General features: G+C 40.9%; 2 protein-coding genes across 2 annotated transcripts; both read left to right on the forward strand.

Annotated features, from left to right (window-relative positions):
• Positions 1-866: 866 nt before the first annotated feature.
• On the forward strand, positions 867-3865 carry LOC148155013 (uncharacterized). Its single transcript, XM_088014244.1, has 5 exons — positions 867-1502; positions 1857-1963; positions 2242-2313; positions 2624-2770; positions 2938-3865. The coding sequence occupies exons 1-5, from the start codon at positions 1496-1498 to the stop codon at positions 3295-3297; spliced, it is 693 nt and encodes a 230-aa protein (XP_087870370.1). The 5' UTR covers positions 867-1495; the 3' UTR covers positions 3298-3865.
• A 477-nt stretch (positions 3866-4342) lies between these two features.
• Positions 4343-15354, forward strand: grwd1 (glutamate-rich WD repeat containing 1). The gene is made up of 7 exons (XM_014999689.2): positions 4343-5110; positions 5201-5318; positions 7965-8124; positions 8861-9071; positions 11271-11416; positions 11924-12115; positions 14746-15354. Exons 1-7 carry the CDS (start codon positions 4897-4899, stop codon positions 15052-15054), a joined length of 1350 nt encoding a protein of 449 aa, XP_014855175.2. The 5' UTR covers positions 4343-4896; the 3' UTR covers positions 15055-15354.
• The last annotated feature ends 1133 nt before the right edge of the window (positions 15355-16487 follow it).

The following is a 16487-nucleotide window of genomic DNA, read 5'->3' on the forward strand; positions in this document are numbered from 1 at the left end:
GCGCTTTCGTTCTCGATGCAGCGTGTTGACTAACTCTTCTGGTGTTATGCTTCTCCTCTCATAACTCAAATCTGGATTTGATTTGGTCTCCGACTCTCTGCTAGATCCAAAAAAACATTATTTCCAAATTGCTTGCATATTTTCTCAACATGCAAGTGATGCATGAAGCAGGAAGACGGCACAATGGCTGAATATTTATAACTGTCATTGTAGCGCATTGTAAAGGTCGAGAGGTTTCCACTTGATGAGGCCTCTGGGAGTTTTGGACCGGGGCTTTTTTCTGTGTACGGCGGGTTTTGCTGCTGCTCTGTAGTTTCCATTCCCCCTCAGCAGAGCAAGCGGTCCACTTTCCTTTGACCTTCAGTCGGAAAGAAGATAAAGAGACACAACTTGTTTCCTCCTTCCTTTCAGTAGTAATTAACCTCCTTCATGACACGTCGCTGAAATCCGAAGCAACAGGATGCTGCAGACGACCTGAGGCCTCGCATCAACACGTTACAGACAAGATGTTGACAGCTGTTCACAGTCCTGGACTTCAGTGACCCATGAGGCGCATCTGTGAAGCCATTTTTAATGGCGTTGACTGTGAAGAGCTGCTCTACATAGAATGACTTGCATGTTCTGGCAGTGGGGTGTTGCAATCTTGCTCGCCAGATTGACAAGGAATGTGATTCTTTGTTTATTTAAAGCAGAAACAAAAGCGGCCCATGTGACGATTAATCAGGATGATACTGAATCTGAGGGGAGAAAGACAAGCAGATCTGCAGGCGAAGAGGTGCGGGGGAGACTCCAAATGAGAAACATACGCTCCAACTGCATGACTAAGCCTCCTCAGCCCCTGTTTGGAAGGGGGGGAAGGGGGTGAGGGTGTCAGGGAATGTGGGGAGCTGGGGGGGGCAGGGAGCCGGGTCAGTCAATAGTGAGGTAAAACGTGTGGCGTGGGAGGGGCCGGGACTTAAAGGGAACAGGGGCAGGCAATCCAGCACTTTCACTTTGAGCGGCGCCTGTGTCTGAGTGGAGAACATAAGGAGTGACCAGAGGGAGAGGAGGGTGGCCCGCATCTCTGCCGCTTTATCCATTTAGGAACCCAGGAGCTACTGAGATTTAGGAAGATTCAAGGTCTGTAGTGCCAAAAAAAAAAAAAAAAAAAAGGAGGGGAGACAAAAAAAAAAAGCCCTTAAAAACGAAAGAAGGCTGCAGCCACTCTGGGATTTAGAGGGAAAATCCAAAGTGAAAGAGAATGATGGCTTGTGGAGATTAATGGGTCACATTTTGGAAAGTACCAGAGGAAACCAGAAGAAGAGAATGCACTGAGGGATGTGAGCAAGGGGACTGAACATCGACCGCTGAGAGAGAGGAAAGGCAGAAGCGTGCTCTGTCAGAGACCTCAACATACCACAGAGGAGGAAACTTTGCCTTTCACAGAGTGACACAGCTGAAGAGTGATTGCTGTCAACAAGAGAAATGGAGAAGTGTCCATTCTTAGAAAGATAAAATGCCAGGTGAGAAATAAGAACACCCTTCAAATGCTTTACTTCAGCTTTTATCTCTATGTGCGCACTTGTAGAACTTGTAGAGCAGACTCTTACTCGTGCTTGTTCAGGCATCACAGCACACTTTCACTGCATGTGTCGCTACAGTCTCAGCCACACTAATGTCATACTGTTGGAGTTGGCGATGCAACCGCAGCTCAGAGTATTTTCGTCTGTTTTCTGTAGAAATGGCTAAATTGACACAGGATATGTTGAAACGTTTCTCTGTAGGTATGCAGCTCGAGACGATAGAAACCACAGAAAGTTTCCACCTATTATCTGAATGTCATCTGCTCCTTTCATCCTCACTCATGTGTCAAACAGGTCTACTTTTGCTGCTGCTCTTCATCGTCCAATGTGGTGGATGTGTCTTTGACCTGAAAGGTGTTGAAAACATAAAGGCAACAATCGATTCTAATCCAAATGGATTTGTAAGTCTTTACTTTTTTTTATTTTATTTTTTTTTAAATCAGCAGCTTTTCGTCAGTGAGGATGTGATGTAACAATGTGAAGGAATAGAAAATAGATTCAGAGTAAGCGTATCAGATCAGAGAGGAAAATCAAACTATGTGATGCTTTGCATTTTTTTTAGTCACCTTGAAGATTTGCAACAATTACAAAAGATATGCCTCACTTTATCAACTTCAGCACAAAGCTCAATCAGTTCTGATCTGTTTTTTTTTTTTTTTTTTACTTCTCTCTCCTCCAGCGGTCTGTGTTCCCTAAAGATTATCGTGTAGCGCACCACTACACTCGAAGCATGCTGTGCGACACTGAGCCGGTGAGTTTAGTTATCAGTTAAACGGAGGGAGCAGAGTCTCGCGTGTCATAAAACCGCTTGTGTGTTTCACGGAAGTCAACCTCCTCTTTTGGGATAATGTTTGACTCCATAACCTGGATAATTATTACCTTTGTCCCGCACTCATTAACACATCTTAAAAAAGAAAAAAAAAAAAAAAATCTATTGAGTTTGTGAACAGATTGCTGCAGCAGGTGCTCTCTAGTGTCACTTGCACTCGAGTGCCACTGATGTGGTTCTTGTGGTGATCCGTCATGAGTGGTGCATTGCTAACTCTGAGGTCTCCCTGCAGTGCTGCGTGATCTCGGCAGCAGTGGTTCTCGTGAAGTCCTGGCATGTGCTCGTCACAAACCTCTGGGATCAGCATCTCAATTACACCTTCATCCTAGAGCTGAAGATGACACTGGATAGAATTGTTGGAAAGAACAAAAATACAGAGGTAGGATTTTCAGTCTTTATGTGCTAATTTTCTGACATGTTAAATTTTATGAGTTTTGTAAACTGTAGAAGGAGCTGGAGCTTTAAGTATCGCAGCTTTTACGACTTGCCTCGAGTTGTTTCTCTGATTATTCTGCAGCCTCTAATTTCGTCATTTCCTCTTCTCAGAGTTTCCTGGAGGAGACGAATCTCAAGCAGTACCCAGTGTTGTCCTCCTCCCCAGAAGAACTATTAAATCTAACGTCAGAACTTTTTGCTCGGTGGCTCGAGGTGGGTTGCTCACCTTCAATTGAAACTTGTTTCCCGCCCATGTTGCCCACGTTGCCCACGCCTTTGGAAAGGAAGGACCACGGTCCGGTGAGGGTCAAACTATTGACCACTCGAGCCATCAGACGTGAGGAAGACCAGCCTGAAAAAATGATAGACAATAAACCTCCATCGTCCTGTGGAAGATCTCGATCCCGGCCTTGTCCTGCAGTTTTCTGGAGCCCCTTGTTATTGTTGTTGTTATTTGGACTCTACTGGTAGCAACATTGTTTTTTTTTTTTTATTGCACAACAATGAAACTTTTACCTGGCACTGAATGAATTATTTTTGAGTTTTGATGCAGTAAGCTTTGCTAAAATGAAGTGATATGCACAAGCTGAATGAAATGCCAAAAGTCAGCTAACTTTGCTCTTGTTATATCAAATATATACTATACCTATAGTCACTCTCTTGGTTGAAAAAAAAAGAAGCTACAAGCTCCAGCTAATTGTGCTTTCCTTGCTAACAAGAGATCCAAACTGAGCTAGTCGGTGCACATAAGCCATTCTCTGTGGTTGCCTCACTGTTTACAAATGAATGTTGTGAGAGTTTATTCCTGTAAGTAAATGTAAATTAAAGACTTTCAGGTATAGTAGCATTTGGTTTAAATTAGAGCGATCCAGTAACTTATATTTATTATTACGGTTCTGTTGTTGTGTGTCTTAAGATGGAAGAGTGCATTAGCTCTAGTGAATGACCGGAGGGCAATAGTTTAGCATTTATCAGACAGTAAATGTTGCTGCATGGATCAATGCTCTGTTACTGAAACAGTAAAATGCTTCATTTCATACTTTTGATTTTACAGCCTCCGTGTCTTTGAGTTCTTTTCGTTTGCTTAATTCGAACAAAGTAGTCCTTAAGTTACTTTTTGTTCATGCTAGATCACTCGGATGCCTTGGTGGCCCCCCAAGCGATGAGATGCTTTTGTTTATGCCCCTGGATTCCTTTATCTATTCATGTGAGGTGAACTGTGATGTGGATATGTCGGATGAAAGCAAAAAAATAAAAATAAAAAAATTCAAAGATAAGCTGCAGACGGGGGAGGAATGCATCGTGGCGGCCTGTCTTCTGTCTGAAACCATAAGAGGAATAAACGTGAAATATTTATGCTGGCACTTGCCCCTGCTTGCCCACACACCCAGACATGTAATGTGTACCATTGTCCTCACCCTTGAAGTGCATTGCATTGCCTTGCTGTCGCCATGGAAGCACCATGTTTTGCATGTTCATTGTTTACACTGAATTTGTGTCAAGAGTTTGCAAGGGGGAACAAACACATATTTGTACAAATGGGGACTGAAATACTTACGTTTTAATACGTGAACCGCTTCTTTGTACCTTTTCCAGTCTGATGCATAAATATTTAAGATGTCTGCCTGTCTGGAGAGTTAAGTCCTGGTTTCCAGTCTGTGACAGGGGTACTAATGTCTGGAGGTTTCATAATTCCCGTAAATAGGCTTAACTGTGATTCACCGAAACCTTGTCTTGGGTGGGTCACCGAATACTGATGACCCCAGTAAAAAAAAAAAAAAAAAAAGAAAGCACACATGTACATAAGGGGGAGGCTTTCTGGAGAGGTCAGGTTGACCATGCACACAATACAGCCAACAGTCTGGTGTCATGTTTTCGAGAGAAATCTTTGAAAGACAGCTTTTTCCTGGCAGCGGGGAGCCAAGCGCCAAAGAAACCAGCTGAATTCCCGTAAACAGGGTGGGAGAGAGAGAAAGAGGGGAGAGAAGGTGGAGGAGGAGGAAGAGGAGGAGAAAATGGGAGGACGCTCAAACCACGTGGCGCTTCATAGACCGGAAGTACCCTTCCAAGATGTCTGCGCCCGATGAACACGCGTTAAACCGAGGAGAAGAAGAAGGCGAGATGGCAGAGATAGAGGAAGAGGAGGAGGACGAAGGGGTAGAGATGGAAGAGGAAGGAGACGCGGGAAAGAAGGTGTACGTCCCCGGGATCGAGCCGCTTCAGCCCGGAGAGGAGCTGGAGATGGACCGCTCCGCGTACCGCATGTACCACGAGTGCCAAACAGGCGAGTTCAGAGCCGGCCTGCTGGACGTGCTGCTCCAGCCAGACTGCAGGAGCTCCGTCCAGGTTTAATTTTTTTTGACTTTTCATTCAGGTGCTCCGTGCCTGAGCTTCGACGTGATGAAGGACGGAGACGGAGACGGCAGGCAGCAGTTCCCCGTGTCCATGCTGCTGTGCGCGGGCACGCAGGCTGAAACAGCCCTGAAGAACAGGTACCACACACTGCTGCTCACTTTTAGACCACTGGCTCAGATCTTCCAGATTATTATTGCACATTTATGTTACAAACAAAGGAAAGGGAAATCATTTGTAAAATAAAATACCCCAGTGGCGGGGTTTATTTGTTTTGGTGATTGTTTTGTAGTTTTAGTTAAGGTTATTGGCAACAAGTTTAATTTTTTTACACGCCGTAATAAACAATTAATCGCATTAAAATGATCTCGATAATTTCATATCGATGATTAGGATTTTTTTAAAGTCCGATTTTGTTCACACACACACACACACACACACACACACACACACACACACACACACACACTTCGTAATCCATTTTATTTATTGTTTGGTTGTGTTTTATTTAGAATATTTAAGATATCTCCTAGTTTCAGTGTTCAGTACAAAATTAAAGTTTATCATTCTTTGAGAGGGTGAACTTGCATTATTATGTCATCATTACCATTATATTACTTGAAAATGGTCTCAAAACAACAATGTTATTGTTTACCCCAATAATTTTGAGGATAATTTATTGTCTATGTCTGGAGAGACATTTGTCATCGGACCTGTTGCAATAATCAATAAATTAATTACTCATGTAATAAATAAGTTGACCGCTGGAAATGGGCACCAGCACCCCTCTCAACCCCACTGGGGATAAGCTTGTAAGATAGTGGATGGATGGATGTGATCAATTAAAATGAGCTCAATAATATCCAGTCACATGGTTTATCATTTGTCTCTTTTCTCTTTCTACCAAAACATGGATGATGAAAGTCTTCAGTCTGGTGCTTTGGTTTGTTTGAAGGACAATTTTACTTGCAGAGACTTCAAAATTAATTTTATTTGTTGTTGTTTTGTTTTGTTTATTTTGGATATTTAAAATGTCTTCCAGGTCCAGGGTTAGATGTTCATTAGAATTTAAAGTGCCTAAATTGAGCTGTGTGTATCCTCACAGAAGCACCAGTTGTTGCTTTCTGTCTGTGATGCTATCAACAACTTTTTAAAGCTGCAGTTAGTATTTGTCTCAACACTTTGCTCTCTTTTTGTTGTTGTGGAGGAAAGAGTGGGAAGGGAGAGTCTCAAGAGACAACAGAAATGTTACATCTGCTCGGGTTTCCATCCAGCTGATCCGATCCAGCTTTGTTCCTGTGTTGGGACATCGACATGGCAAAGGATTCTCTGTGCTTGTTTAGCTGAGCGGAAAGCAAATGTTTACATGAAGTTAACAGGACTGGTTGTGGTTTTAGTATGCTCATAAAAAATAGATTATGTGTTTGCTTAGACTCCAAGTCAGTTGTTTACTCTTTTCTCAGACAGACTGAAGCTAAATCCATAAAACTGTTGTTTTGTTAAACATGCAGAAATGTGCATGTGCAGCTTTCCACCAGATTACTGAAGTTTGATGTATCGGTGTTTGCTTTTTTGTCTTAAGCCTGATCATTGTGAAATTTGTTGCATAAGCTCGTTTCTTTGTTCCTTTGCATTATTGTGCATTTTGTTACAATCCAACCACAAAAACTTTAATGTGATGGACCACAATGTGAACATAAAACATATAAAACAGTATGTGTTATATTCAGATTGTACAGTACCTTTAAAAACTCAATGATGACCAACAAAATTAGTTTTTTTTGACAAAACAAATTATAAATGACATTTATTTTATGTTACATGTTATTTAATTGACATTTAGTTTTTTTTTTTGTATTTTTTTTTTCCTCAGGAAAGCCAAGTGATGATTGATTTTGCAAATCATCCAAGGGGATAAATATTTTTTAAAGGCTCTGAATATGTTCAGGTTTGAAGTTACTGCAGAAATGCAATTTTATTTTCTTTCTTAACCAGTAATTAACCTAAATTATTGATTTTAAAATTTATTTACCAACTCATAGTTGTAATCACTTGATACCAATTATTCTCTTTTGTGACCTATTGTTGGAAGATTTTGTTTGTTTTGTGTTTTTCTTACCACAGTAATGAAGTTTCCTCCTGACAAAATAGGAGGGAAATACCCATAAATAAAGTAAATAATTGTTGAACTTTGTGTGTATATTTGCGACTGAAGTAACTGAAAAGAAATTTAAAAATAGAAACTTAATATTTATGAATTTTTATTAAACTTTTGAGAAGGAATAAAAGGAAGAGGAAGTGTTATTCTCACTAATCATTGCATTTGTATATTTACCCCTTTACTCTGAAAACCAGAATAAAATCCAACCTATTGTGTTAAGAAGTCAAATTATTAATAAACTAAACAGTCCTCCTGTGATTATTTTAAGCTCAGTAAGATACTTCTGTTGAACTACTGCTTTAGTAAATCTCTGAACAGTTCCTCTTGGCTCCGTTTCACATTGTGCAATATTATTTTTAAGTCTCGCCTCTTACATTAATGAATGACTGTCAGTGGTGGAAACAGACATTACACCCAGATAAAAGCAGACTTGTTCATGGTGAGCGGATTTCAGGTTAGGTCTCGTGTAAATCCTTTACCTGCCAGTCAGGATTTAACTGAAAATCTGTCAGAACTTGAATATAAACAGAGTCCGTTAGAAGGTGGTGGGTGTATTTTTTACTTTCACTCTCAAGCTCCTCTTTGTTCACCTTCCTGGAAAATGTGCTCCTCGCTCTCGCTGCAGACTTCTGGTGATGCGCATGCACAACCTTCATGGAACGGAGAAGGAAAACGAAGAGGAGGAAAGCAGCGATGAGGAAAGCGATGAAGAGGAGGAAGAGGATAAGAAGCCACAGCTGGAGCTGGCCATGATGCCTCACTATGGAGGGATTAACAGAGTTAGAGTAAGTCTGTCATTTTTTTTAAATAGGTAAATCTTAACTGGGGCACAGATTTTCTTTGAAGGAGAACTAATTAGCTTTATTTAACAGGTTAGTGTAGGTCTGTATGCTCTACAAAATATGTTTGTTTTTTTAATTATTTGCACATATTCATTCTTCGATAATGAGATTTTTGTTTGGTCAGATCTGCCTAATTTGAGCTCCTTTCAGAATGAGCCATTTTAGGGCTTCTTGTAACTTTAAATCAAAATTAGCTGTTGCTGGCGATGCCCTCAAACTCAACATTTTCCCTCACACGTGAAAATGGCTGCAAAAAATACGCAGTTATACAACCGTACACCTTCGAAAAGCAGAAGTAGAGCCTCCTGCGCAGCCAACAAGAATGCAACAAGTGGTTTCTGGATGGTAAGTCAACAGCAAATCACTTGTCTTTTCCAGCTACCATTGTACAGCACAGTACAGCGGTAAAACCAGCTGACCAAACAGCTGGTGCTCCATTTGGGTTGCTAGGTAACGCCCCAATATGATTTGACCATTGGAAGGTTTTTAAAATGGCTCATTTTCCACACAATCAAAAACGTAAACTTATTTCGTAAAAACGGAAGGAGGATTTTATTTGTTTGTTGTTGTTTTTAAAGTTTTTGAGCTGTTTTTGGAAGCATTTGAAACCCAAATGGGAGCATAAAACATGTGAATTACAACAGGCCCCCTTTAATGGCTGGTTGAATTTATTTTCCAGGTGACCCAGTATGGCGAGCTCCCATTGGCTGCAGTGTGGTCGGACAAGGGACAGGTAGAGATATTCGACCTTCGACCTCAGCTGGAGGCCGTCCACAGCTCTGCTGCCATGGCGACGTTCGTCCAGCAGCAGAAAGAAGCTACACCGCTGTTCAGCTTCTCAGGACACATGAGTGAAGGCTTCGCGATTGATTGGTCCCCTAAAGTCCCAGGTGAGTCAAACTTCCTCCTGCAGACAGACATTTTCTAAGACCTTATACAAAAAGTTCCAATTGACACTGTCAAAGGCTTTTTCCGCATCTATACTTATCAGAACTGCCCCCTCCCCTCTTCCTTGCAGGTGGTCTATGATGTGAAGAGTTCTCCTTATATTGTCTTGTTTGTCTTTCCTTTATAAAACCAGTTTGATCCTCATCAATTAAATCCTGCATTAAATTTTCCATTCTTTTAGCTATGATGGAGGAAAACAGTTTATAGTCTACATTTAGTACCGATATCGCTCTGTAGTTGTGGCAGTATTCTTGGTCTTTACCTTCCTTTGGGATTACGGAAATAATGGCTTCCTTCCAAGAAGGAGGCATCTTGCCAGTCCTGAGACTATAGTTAAACGAGTCATATAACAGTGGTGTTAAAGGTTTTATAAAAAAAGCCCCTAAACCATCTGACCCTGGTGACTTTCCTGTTTTAGTCCTGCCGATTGCCTTTGTAATCTCTTCCTCTGTAATTTGAGAAGTCAGTGTCGCATTTTGTTTTGTGCCTATTGCTGGTAAATCCAATTTTTCCAGAAAATTACTCACCTCCTCTTCCCCTGCCGATGGTGGTTGGGCATATAGATTTTTGTAGTATTGCTCAAATGTTCTTTGTATTTCTTCTTGTTCATATAAAATTGTATTAGATAGTGGATCTCTTATTTTATGTATGCTACCTAATGTTTGTTGTTTCTTAATGCGCCTAGCCATATTTTTTGTAGCTTTCGGTCCCCCCTCATAGTACGTTTGTTTAGTAAATCTAGCCTTCTTTTCTACCTCCTCCCATAAACTTTCATCCATTTCTTTCCTGGTTTCTTTAATCAGATTAAATACGTCTGGGTCATTTGTTTGTTTATGTTGTTGTTCTAATTTGTTTCCTTATTTGTTTATTGTATGTTCCTAATCTTGCTTTTTTCATAAATGCTGTGTAAAAAATCATTTTCCCCTGTATTACCGCCTTCAGGGCATCCCAAAGAATTACTGGGTCTACTTCACCATTATCATTTTCCTCTTTATATCGGATTATCTCCTCTTTTACTTCACCAACCAGACCCTTGTTATTTAATATTCCTTCATTTAGTCTCTATAAGGTATTGTTCTTTTTGCTGTCCAGATGGATCTTAAGATAGATTGCGTTATGATCGGAAACATCTGAAACTCCAATCCTACACTCTTTCACTCTGTGTAGTTCTCTCTTATTCATTAGTATATAGCCAATTCTGGAATAAACACCATGTGGTATTGAATAATGAGTATAATCTTGGTCTAAGGGGTGAAATTCTCTCCACACATCTACAATTGCCATTTCTGACACCATGGTGTTCATGTACCTACTGATTTGTTTTTTACTATTTTTATTGCTTGTAGTATCCATCCTATAATTTAACACAGCATTAAAGTCCCCGCTACGTATCAATATTCCCTCTGCTTCCACGTTAATGAGATCAAATATTTTCTTAAAAAGTACTTTGTCACTTTCTGGAGGGGCATATACATTGAGTAGTGTGATTAACTGGTTTTCCAATTTGCCCTTTATCATCAAGTATCTTCCTTCTTTATCCCCAATTTCCTCCAACAATTCAAACTTTACACTATTTGAGATCAATGTCATAACTCCTCGTTTATGCCTTTCTCCAAATGAGGAGGAAAATGAGTTTCCATGTCCTTTTTTTGTTAGGTGTGTCTCCTGTAAGAGAATAACTTGTACTTTTTCTTTTCTAAATTTATTTAGGACCTTATCTCTCTTTTTGATATTATTTAAAGCATTTACATTCAGTGATACCACAGTTATAACCTTAGACATTGTTTGTATATCTTGGTTGGAATCTCAGCCTCTCCACTTGAACTATGAACAAGAACTAAACTAACAAAAAATCTGAACTCCCGACTAAATATGGGCCATATTCCCAAGAGGCCCTGTTCCCCTGCTGGAAAGGGAGGGGGGTATCCTTTTATGAAGAGGCCCCCCCCCCCCCCCCCCCTAGTGATTTTGGGCAAACCTGTGTTGGGTTTAGGGTTATTTTTCATTTTGATCACCAAATGTGCAGCAGAATGAAGGGAAATTTATCTTAAAGCCTAATATTTTTATCTAGTCCATCAAAGCTTTAAAAAAACCCATACAGACTAGATTTTTAATGGATTCTCCCGCGTTTTCCTCACCAGGTCGCCTCGTCAGCGGCGACTGCAGGAAGAACATCCACGTGTGGGAGCCTCGCGAGGGTGGAGCCTCGTGGCAGATCGACCAGAGACCGTTCAGCTCCCACAGCCAGTCGGTGGAGGATCTGCAGTGGTCTCCCACCGAAGCCACAGTATGTGCAATTATCAAGACACCACGGGTCACACTCACAGGGCTGGATGCTTCCTCTGTCCTCCTCCTCCTCCTCAGATGAAAGGAGTGAAGGCTCTGAGCTGGCGATGAGCACATGAATGCTTTGATTAGACATGCATTAATGACGTCACGCTGAGCTCACCTGCTCTGTTCGCTGCAGGTTCTTGGCTGTGGGAAACGCAAAAAAACAAACAAAACACAGGGCGTGTCGAGAGAAATCACTGAGTGGATGTTTGTTGTAAAGGAACACCTGGCTCGCTGCAATTATGTCGCAACACGAGGTTGCGGCTAAAACCGAAACAGTCCCCATCTTGTTTGAGGTTTGGGAGTGAGCAGCTTGTAAACTGAGGCTGGCTTGAGCCTTTTGCCAACAAGAAGAAAGAAAGAAAAAAGAACACAGTTGCTTTGTTTCAGTCCTGGTTTATGCTGGTTGTGATTCACTGCCGACGTTTAAACAGTTGAAACGTTTTGTTTTTTCTTCCTTTAGGTTTTTGCGTCTTGCTCTGTTGATCAGTCCATCCGTATCTGGGATATCCGCGCCCCGCCAAACTCGATGCTCTCAGCCAATGAGGCTCATTCGTCAGACATCAACGTAATCAGCTGGAACAGGAGCGAGCCGTTCCTGCTGTCAGGAGGCGACGACGGACTCCTGAAGGTCTGGGACCTGCGACAGTTTAAGGTGGGAACCAACACCAGTTTATCCAGAAAGACCTCGATAAACTAGAATAACTTATAGAACTGAATCAATCAAATTTTACTTGTATAGCACCTTTCAGCAACAAGGCGTTTCAAAGTGCTTTACATCATTAAAACACAAAATTACAAAGTCAACAACATTTTGCACATGAGATTATAGATTAATGAGTCATGATTAGGTTTCAAAAGCAACTCTGAACAGCTGAATTTTTAGTCTTGATTTAAAGGAACTCAGTGTTTCAGCTGTTTAGCAGTTTTCTGGAAGTTTGTTCCAGATTTGTGGTGCATAGAAGCTGAATGCTGCTTCTCCTTGTTTGGTTCTGGGGATGCAGAGCAGAACCAGAAGACCTGAGAGGTCTGGAAGGTTGATACAACCTACACAATTTATTTCTGTAATTAAATTTGAGAAGTAAAACTTGTATATTTCAGAGTGACTTTAGGTACAGATTAATGCATTTGATTTCTTGACATTTTGATGATTTTTGCTTACAGCTGATTAAATTAAAAATTCTAAGATAATTATATCACACAAGACCAATAAAAAAAGTATTTTTTTACAGAAACGTTGACTGAAAACTATCTCCATGTTTGCTGGTATATAAATCACAGTGATATCTTGGCCACTAAAGCAGGTGTTGGTACAGAAAAACACATTTTTCTGGACGATAAATTGTCTAAGAAATTATTGCGATAAACGGTAATAGTGACCATTGACCATTTTCAAGTAATATATTGATTACAGCATAATACTGCAAGCTTGTCCTCTAAGAAGAGGACAAACTTGTATTCTCTTAGAAGACTTCATAAATATCCAAAATGAAACACAACATCTAAAAAAAATAAGTAAAATGGAAATGAAAGCCATGCAACAAACCAAAACCATAAATACAAGAGATTGTGAAGTCTCTGTAAACAAAATTATTGAGCTCATTTTAATTTATCATGCGATTAATTGCTTATTGCATCAGGCTTAATGTGGGCAGGTTCCAAGTCCTGCTGAAAACTGACGTCAGCGCCTCCATAAAGCTCGTCTGCAGAGGGGAGCATGAGGTGCTCTGGAGTGGCCTGGTGGACGGCGACGCTGACTTTTGTTGGAGTTCATTCACTTTTGTCTCTGTGCTCCACCGGGTCCATTAAGCTGTTTCAGGACCCGACCAGAACCCCTGAGTGTAAATTAGCTTTAGAAATAATGAGATTTGGTTATACATAAAAGCAGGCTTTAATGCTGAAAAAATGATCAGATGTCACAAGCCATGCATGTCATGCGGATGGATCAGATACAGAGTTACATTCACCGTCCAGCGCTGAGCCACACTGAGCTCACCTTATGAATGAAACCAAGTGAGGCGAGTTTAGGCAGTCACACATAAACATGGTTATGTAATCTGCACCGTGTAAGCAGATAAAAGAGATGGAGGAAAAGATAGAAACACTTTAAACTTGATAAATCTCAGTGGAGCAACACCAGCAGCTCCCCAGTTCACAGCTTACTGTGGAAACTTCAAACAGGACTTTGTGCTTCTCCACTGATTCCCCAGACTCTGGGACTGAGATTTCCAAAGGAAATTCAAACGCAACATTTATCTGATAACTGGCTCCTGAATGGGTTTGCTACATAATCTCATCCAGGCTGCAGTTATTTTTTGTTGCTTTTCCACCTTTTGCGCTAGACTTTTTCCTTAAACTAAAATTTCTATTAATAAGCAGCTTCTTCAGCAAATAACTTTGGTATCAGTGACTCCCTGCAAGACAAGCAGCTTGTAGGCCATTTCATGCCCATTGAATGTGTTAAATTTCCTTTTTGGTGAGTTTCACTGATTGCGATTTTCAAATTTTGAAAGAAACTAAAAACTAAATCTATTTTTTTAACTAGCTGTGATCAGTAAAACGGTCAGAAACCAGGAATCTACAACAGCCTCCTGTTTTTTTAACTGAATTACTGAAGTAAATAACCTTTCCAATTACTCCTGTGTACGTCAGACAATTCCCACTGAGACTTGAGTAAATTTCTGTCATTGCAACATGAAAACCAATGTTTATAGGTTTGTATGTTGCATCAGATTGTCTGCAGCCTTGTTATTTATCCAGCTTCCACTAAACGCAGACCTTTGTTCCATTTCATGGTTGTTATGCAACTTTCCGACAATAATTAAGATGATTATTACCACCCTCGTTTTAATCCGTGTGGAAACGCGTTGAGCTGCAGTTCCACGAGTCAAACAAAACCATTAATGCTGCCACAAAAACAAAGTTGACATGCATATGGCCAAATGTGGACTTTTAGAACATAGTGGTGCACCAAATCGGCACCAATTTCCTTAAGTAAGGGTGATTGGCAATTGGCCGATACTTGCATGTAAAGACAATCTTTTTCAACAATCTTGAGTCTAAAAATCAGCCACTGCCTTCTTCTGCTCTGCAGTGAGAGGTTCGACTGACGGACCAGACCACCAGGTCACACAGTTACCAAATCAACAACTTTCTTGCTATATTTAGCGACATTTCAGGCAAAAAAAAAAAGGTATCAGCCCAATTCGGAATCGGCAGGTCAGACTTTTTAAAGATCGGTAATAAAATGGCCGTCCCACATTAACCGGCGTCTTTAACCTGCAGGCTGGTCGTCCGGTGGCCAGCTTCAAGCAGCACGGCGGCCCCATCACGTCGGTGGAGTGGAGCCCCGTGGACTCGAGCGTGTTCGCCGCCTCCGGGGCGGACGACGTCGTCAGCCAGTGGGACCTCTCCGTGGAGTCGTGCGACGTGGGCGCCAGGGTGGAGGGGGTGAAGGATCTGCCCCCGCAGTTGCTGTTCCTGCACCAGGGTCAGTCGGAGATCAAGGAGGTCCACTGGCACCCGCAGCTGCCCGGCGTGATGATCTCCACGGCCCTGTCAGGGTTTAACGTCTTCAGGACTATATCTGTGTAGGCTGTGTGTGTGTGTGTGTGTGTGTGTGTGTGTGTGTGTGTGTGTGTGTGTGTGTGTGTGTGTGTGTGTGTGCGTGCGTGCGTGCGTGCGTGTGTGAGAGAGTGTGTTTTGCATGTAGTCGTAAATATGTGAATGGAGCTTGTAATAATGTAAATAACCTGGCTGTATAAGTAATAACTATATTTCTGACATTTTCTGGCAGAGAAAAGCGTATCATTAATTTTCTGTATGCTCTACAGATGTGTAAACCGTTTTAGACATTTCCTCTTGGACGCCATCAATAAACAGTTTAAATTCTGATCTGCTTTGTTTCTACTCTTAAAGAAAAATTAACTTCATGCTAAAAGATTATTCATAGTGGAATTAGATCAGAAGAATTGAGTCAGTTTGCCTCATTGGTGATTGGCGTAATCTAGCAGTAAAATGTTTTATCGGGAGTTTAGTGGCTAGACCAACACACAGCAGTGTGTTTGTTTAATCTTTTTGTGTTTTTGTAATACTTAAATATTTGTATTCAGTCAATACTTTGCAGAACCAGATTTAGCTGTAATTACAGCTGCTTTGATTGGTTGCTTTTCACATCTAGTGACTGAATCTTTTGCTAATTCTTTGCAAATCCTCATTCGCAGTAAGATTGTGGAGCTGAAAGATTAGCATGCTTTCATAAACATAGATTTTCAAACCACTTCATACAGTATGATTTCATCTAAACCATCCCACTGCCGTTCTTCTACATGAAGGTGAATTTCCCCCCAGTTTCAAGTCTGTAGTCGAGTTTTCTCTGGGCATACGTCAGATTTACCTCCATATAGAAATTCATCTTTGATCACAAGAAGAAATCTATGCCCATGTCATAATTCTGCCACCACCATGTTTTACGGTGAGTTCAAGGTCATGTGCATTGTTGGTTTTTCTCTAAACGTACGGTTTATTGTTCTTATCTGATCACTTTCTTCCACATGTTTGCTCAGAATCTTTTCTTCCTTTCTTCCTTCTCACAGTAATGTCTTTCTAGTTGCCACTTTTCCACAGAGGTCAGATTTGCATGGTGCACAATTAATGGTTGTCCCGTAACCACGGAGATCAGCTACCTTTACAAATCCAGGGAGCCATTTCTGTCCTAGCTTTTAATAACATTTGTATAGAGCCACTAAATCAGCATGGCCTTGAAGTTCACATTTGAAGCTTGTCTTGTTTTATGGTCAAATTAAAAAACAGGAGTTCAAAGGAAAAACCTTGAAGCAGAAATACTTTTCCTGCACTGTGGAAAAAGGGGAATATAAAAGGATTTTGGCTGATTAAAAAAAAGACAGAAGGAAAATAAATTATTGCACTACGTGTTATTTTGTTGTAGAAACTTTATGCAGATATATTTAGAAAATTGGTAAGGAAAAAAAAAAATCTCGACTGCAGACTCATGTTAACAGATTCTC

Source organism: Poecilia mexicana, unplaced genomic scaffold (genome assembly GCF_051168715.1).
Source record: "Poecilia mexicana isolate PSO_F unplaced genomic scaffold, ASM5116871v1 scaffold_16, whole genome shotgun sequence".
Classification (NCBI taxonomy): domain Eukaryota; kingdom Metazoa; phylum Chordata; class Actinopteri; order Cyprinodontiformes; family Poeciliidae; genus Poecilia; species Poecilia mexicana.

Bases quoted from the DNA above. Each gene is read 5' to 3' on its own strand.
- grwd1 (XM_014999689.2), top strand. From the start codon at position 4,897: ATGTCTGCGCCCGATGAACACGCGTTAAACCGAGGAGAAGAAGAAGGC. The intron at 9,072-11,270 runs GTGAGTCAAACT...TTTCCTCACCAG, and splicing joins TTGGTCCCCTAAAGTCCCAG to GTCGCCTCGTCAGCGGCGAC. The intron at 11,417-11,923 runs GTATGTGCAATT...TTCTTCCTTTAG, and splicing joins GGTCTCCCACCGAAGCCACA to GTTTTTGCGTCTTGCTCTGT.
- LOC148155013 (XM_088014244.1), top strand. The intron at 1,964-2,241 runs GTAAGTCTTTAC...TCTCTCCTCCAG, and splicing joins ATTCTAATCCAAATGGATTT to CGGTCTGTGTTCCCTAAAGA. The intron at 2,771-2,937 runs GTAGGATTTTCA...TCCTCTTCTCAG, and splicing joins GAAAGAACAAAAATACAGAG to AGTTTCCTGGAGGAGACGAA.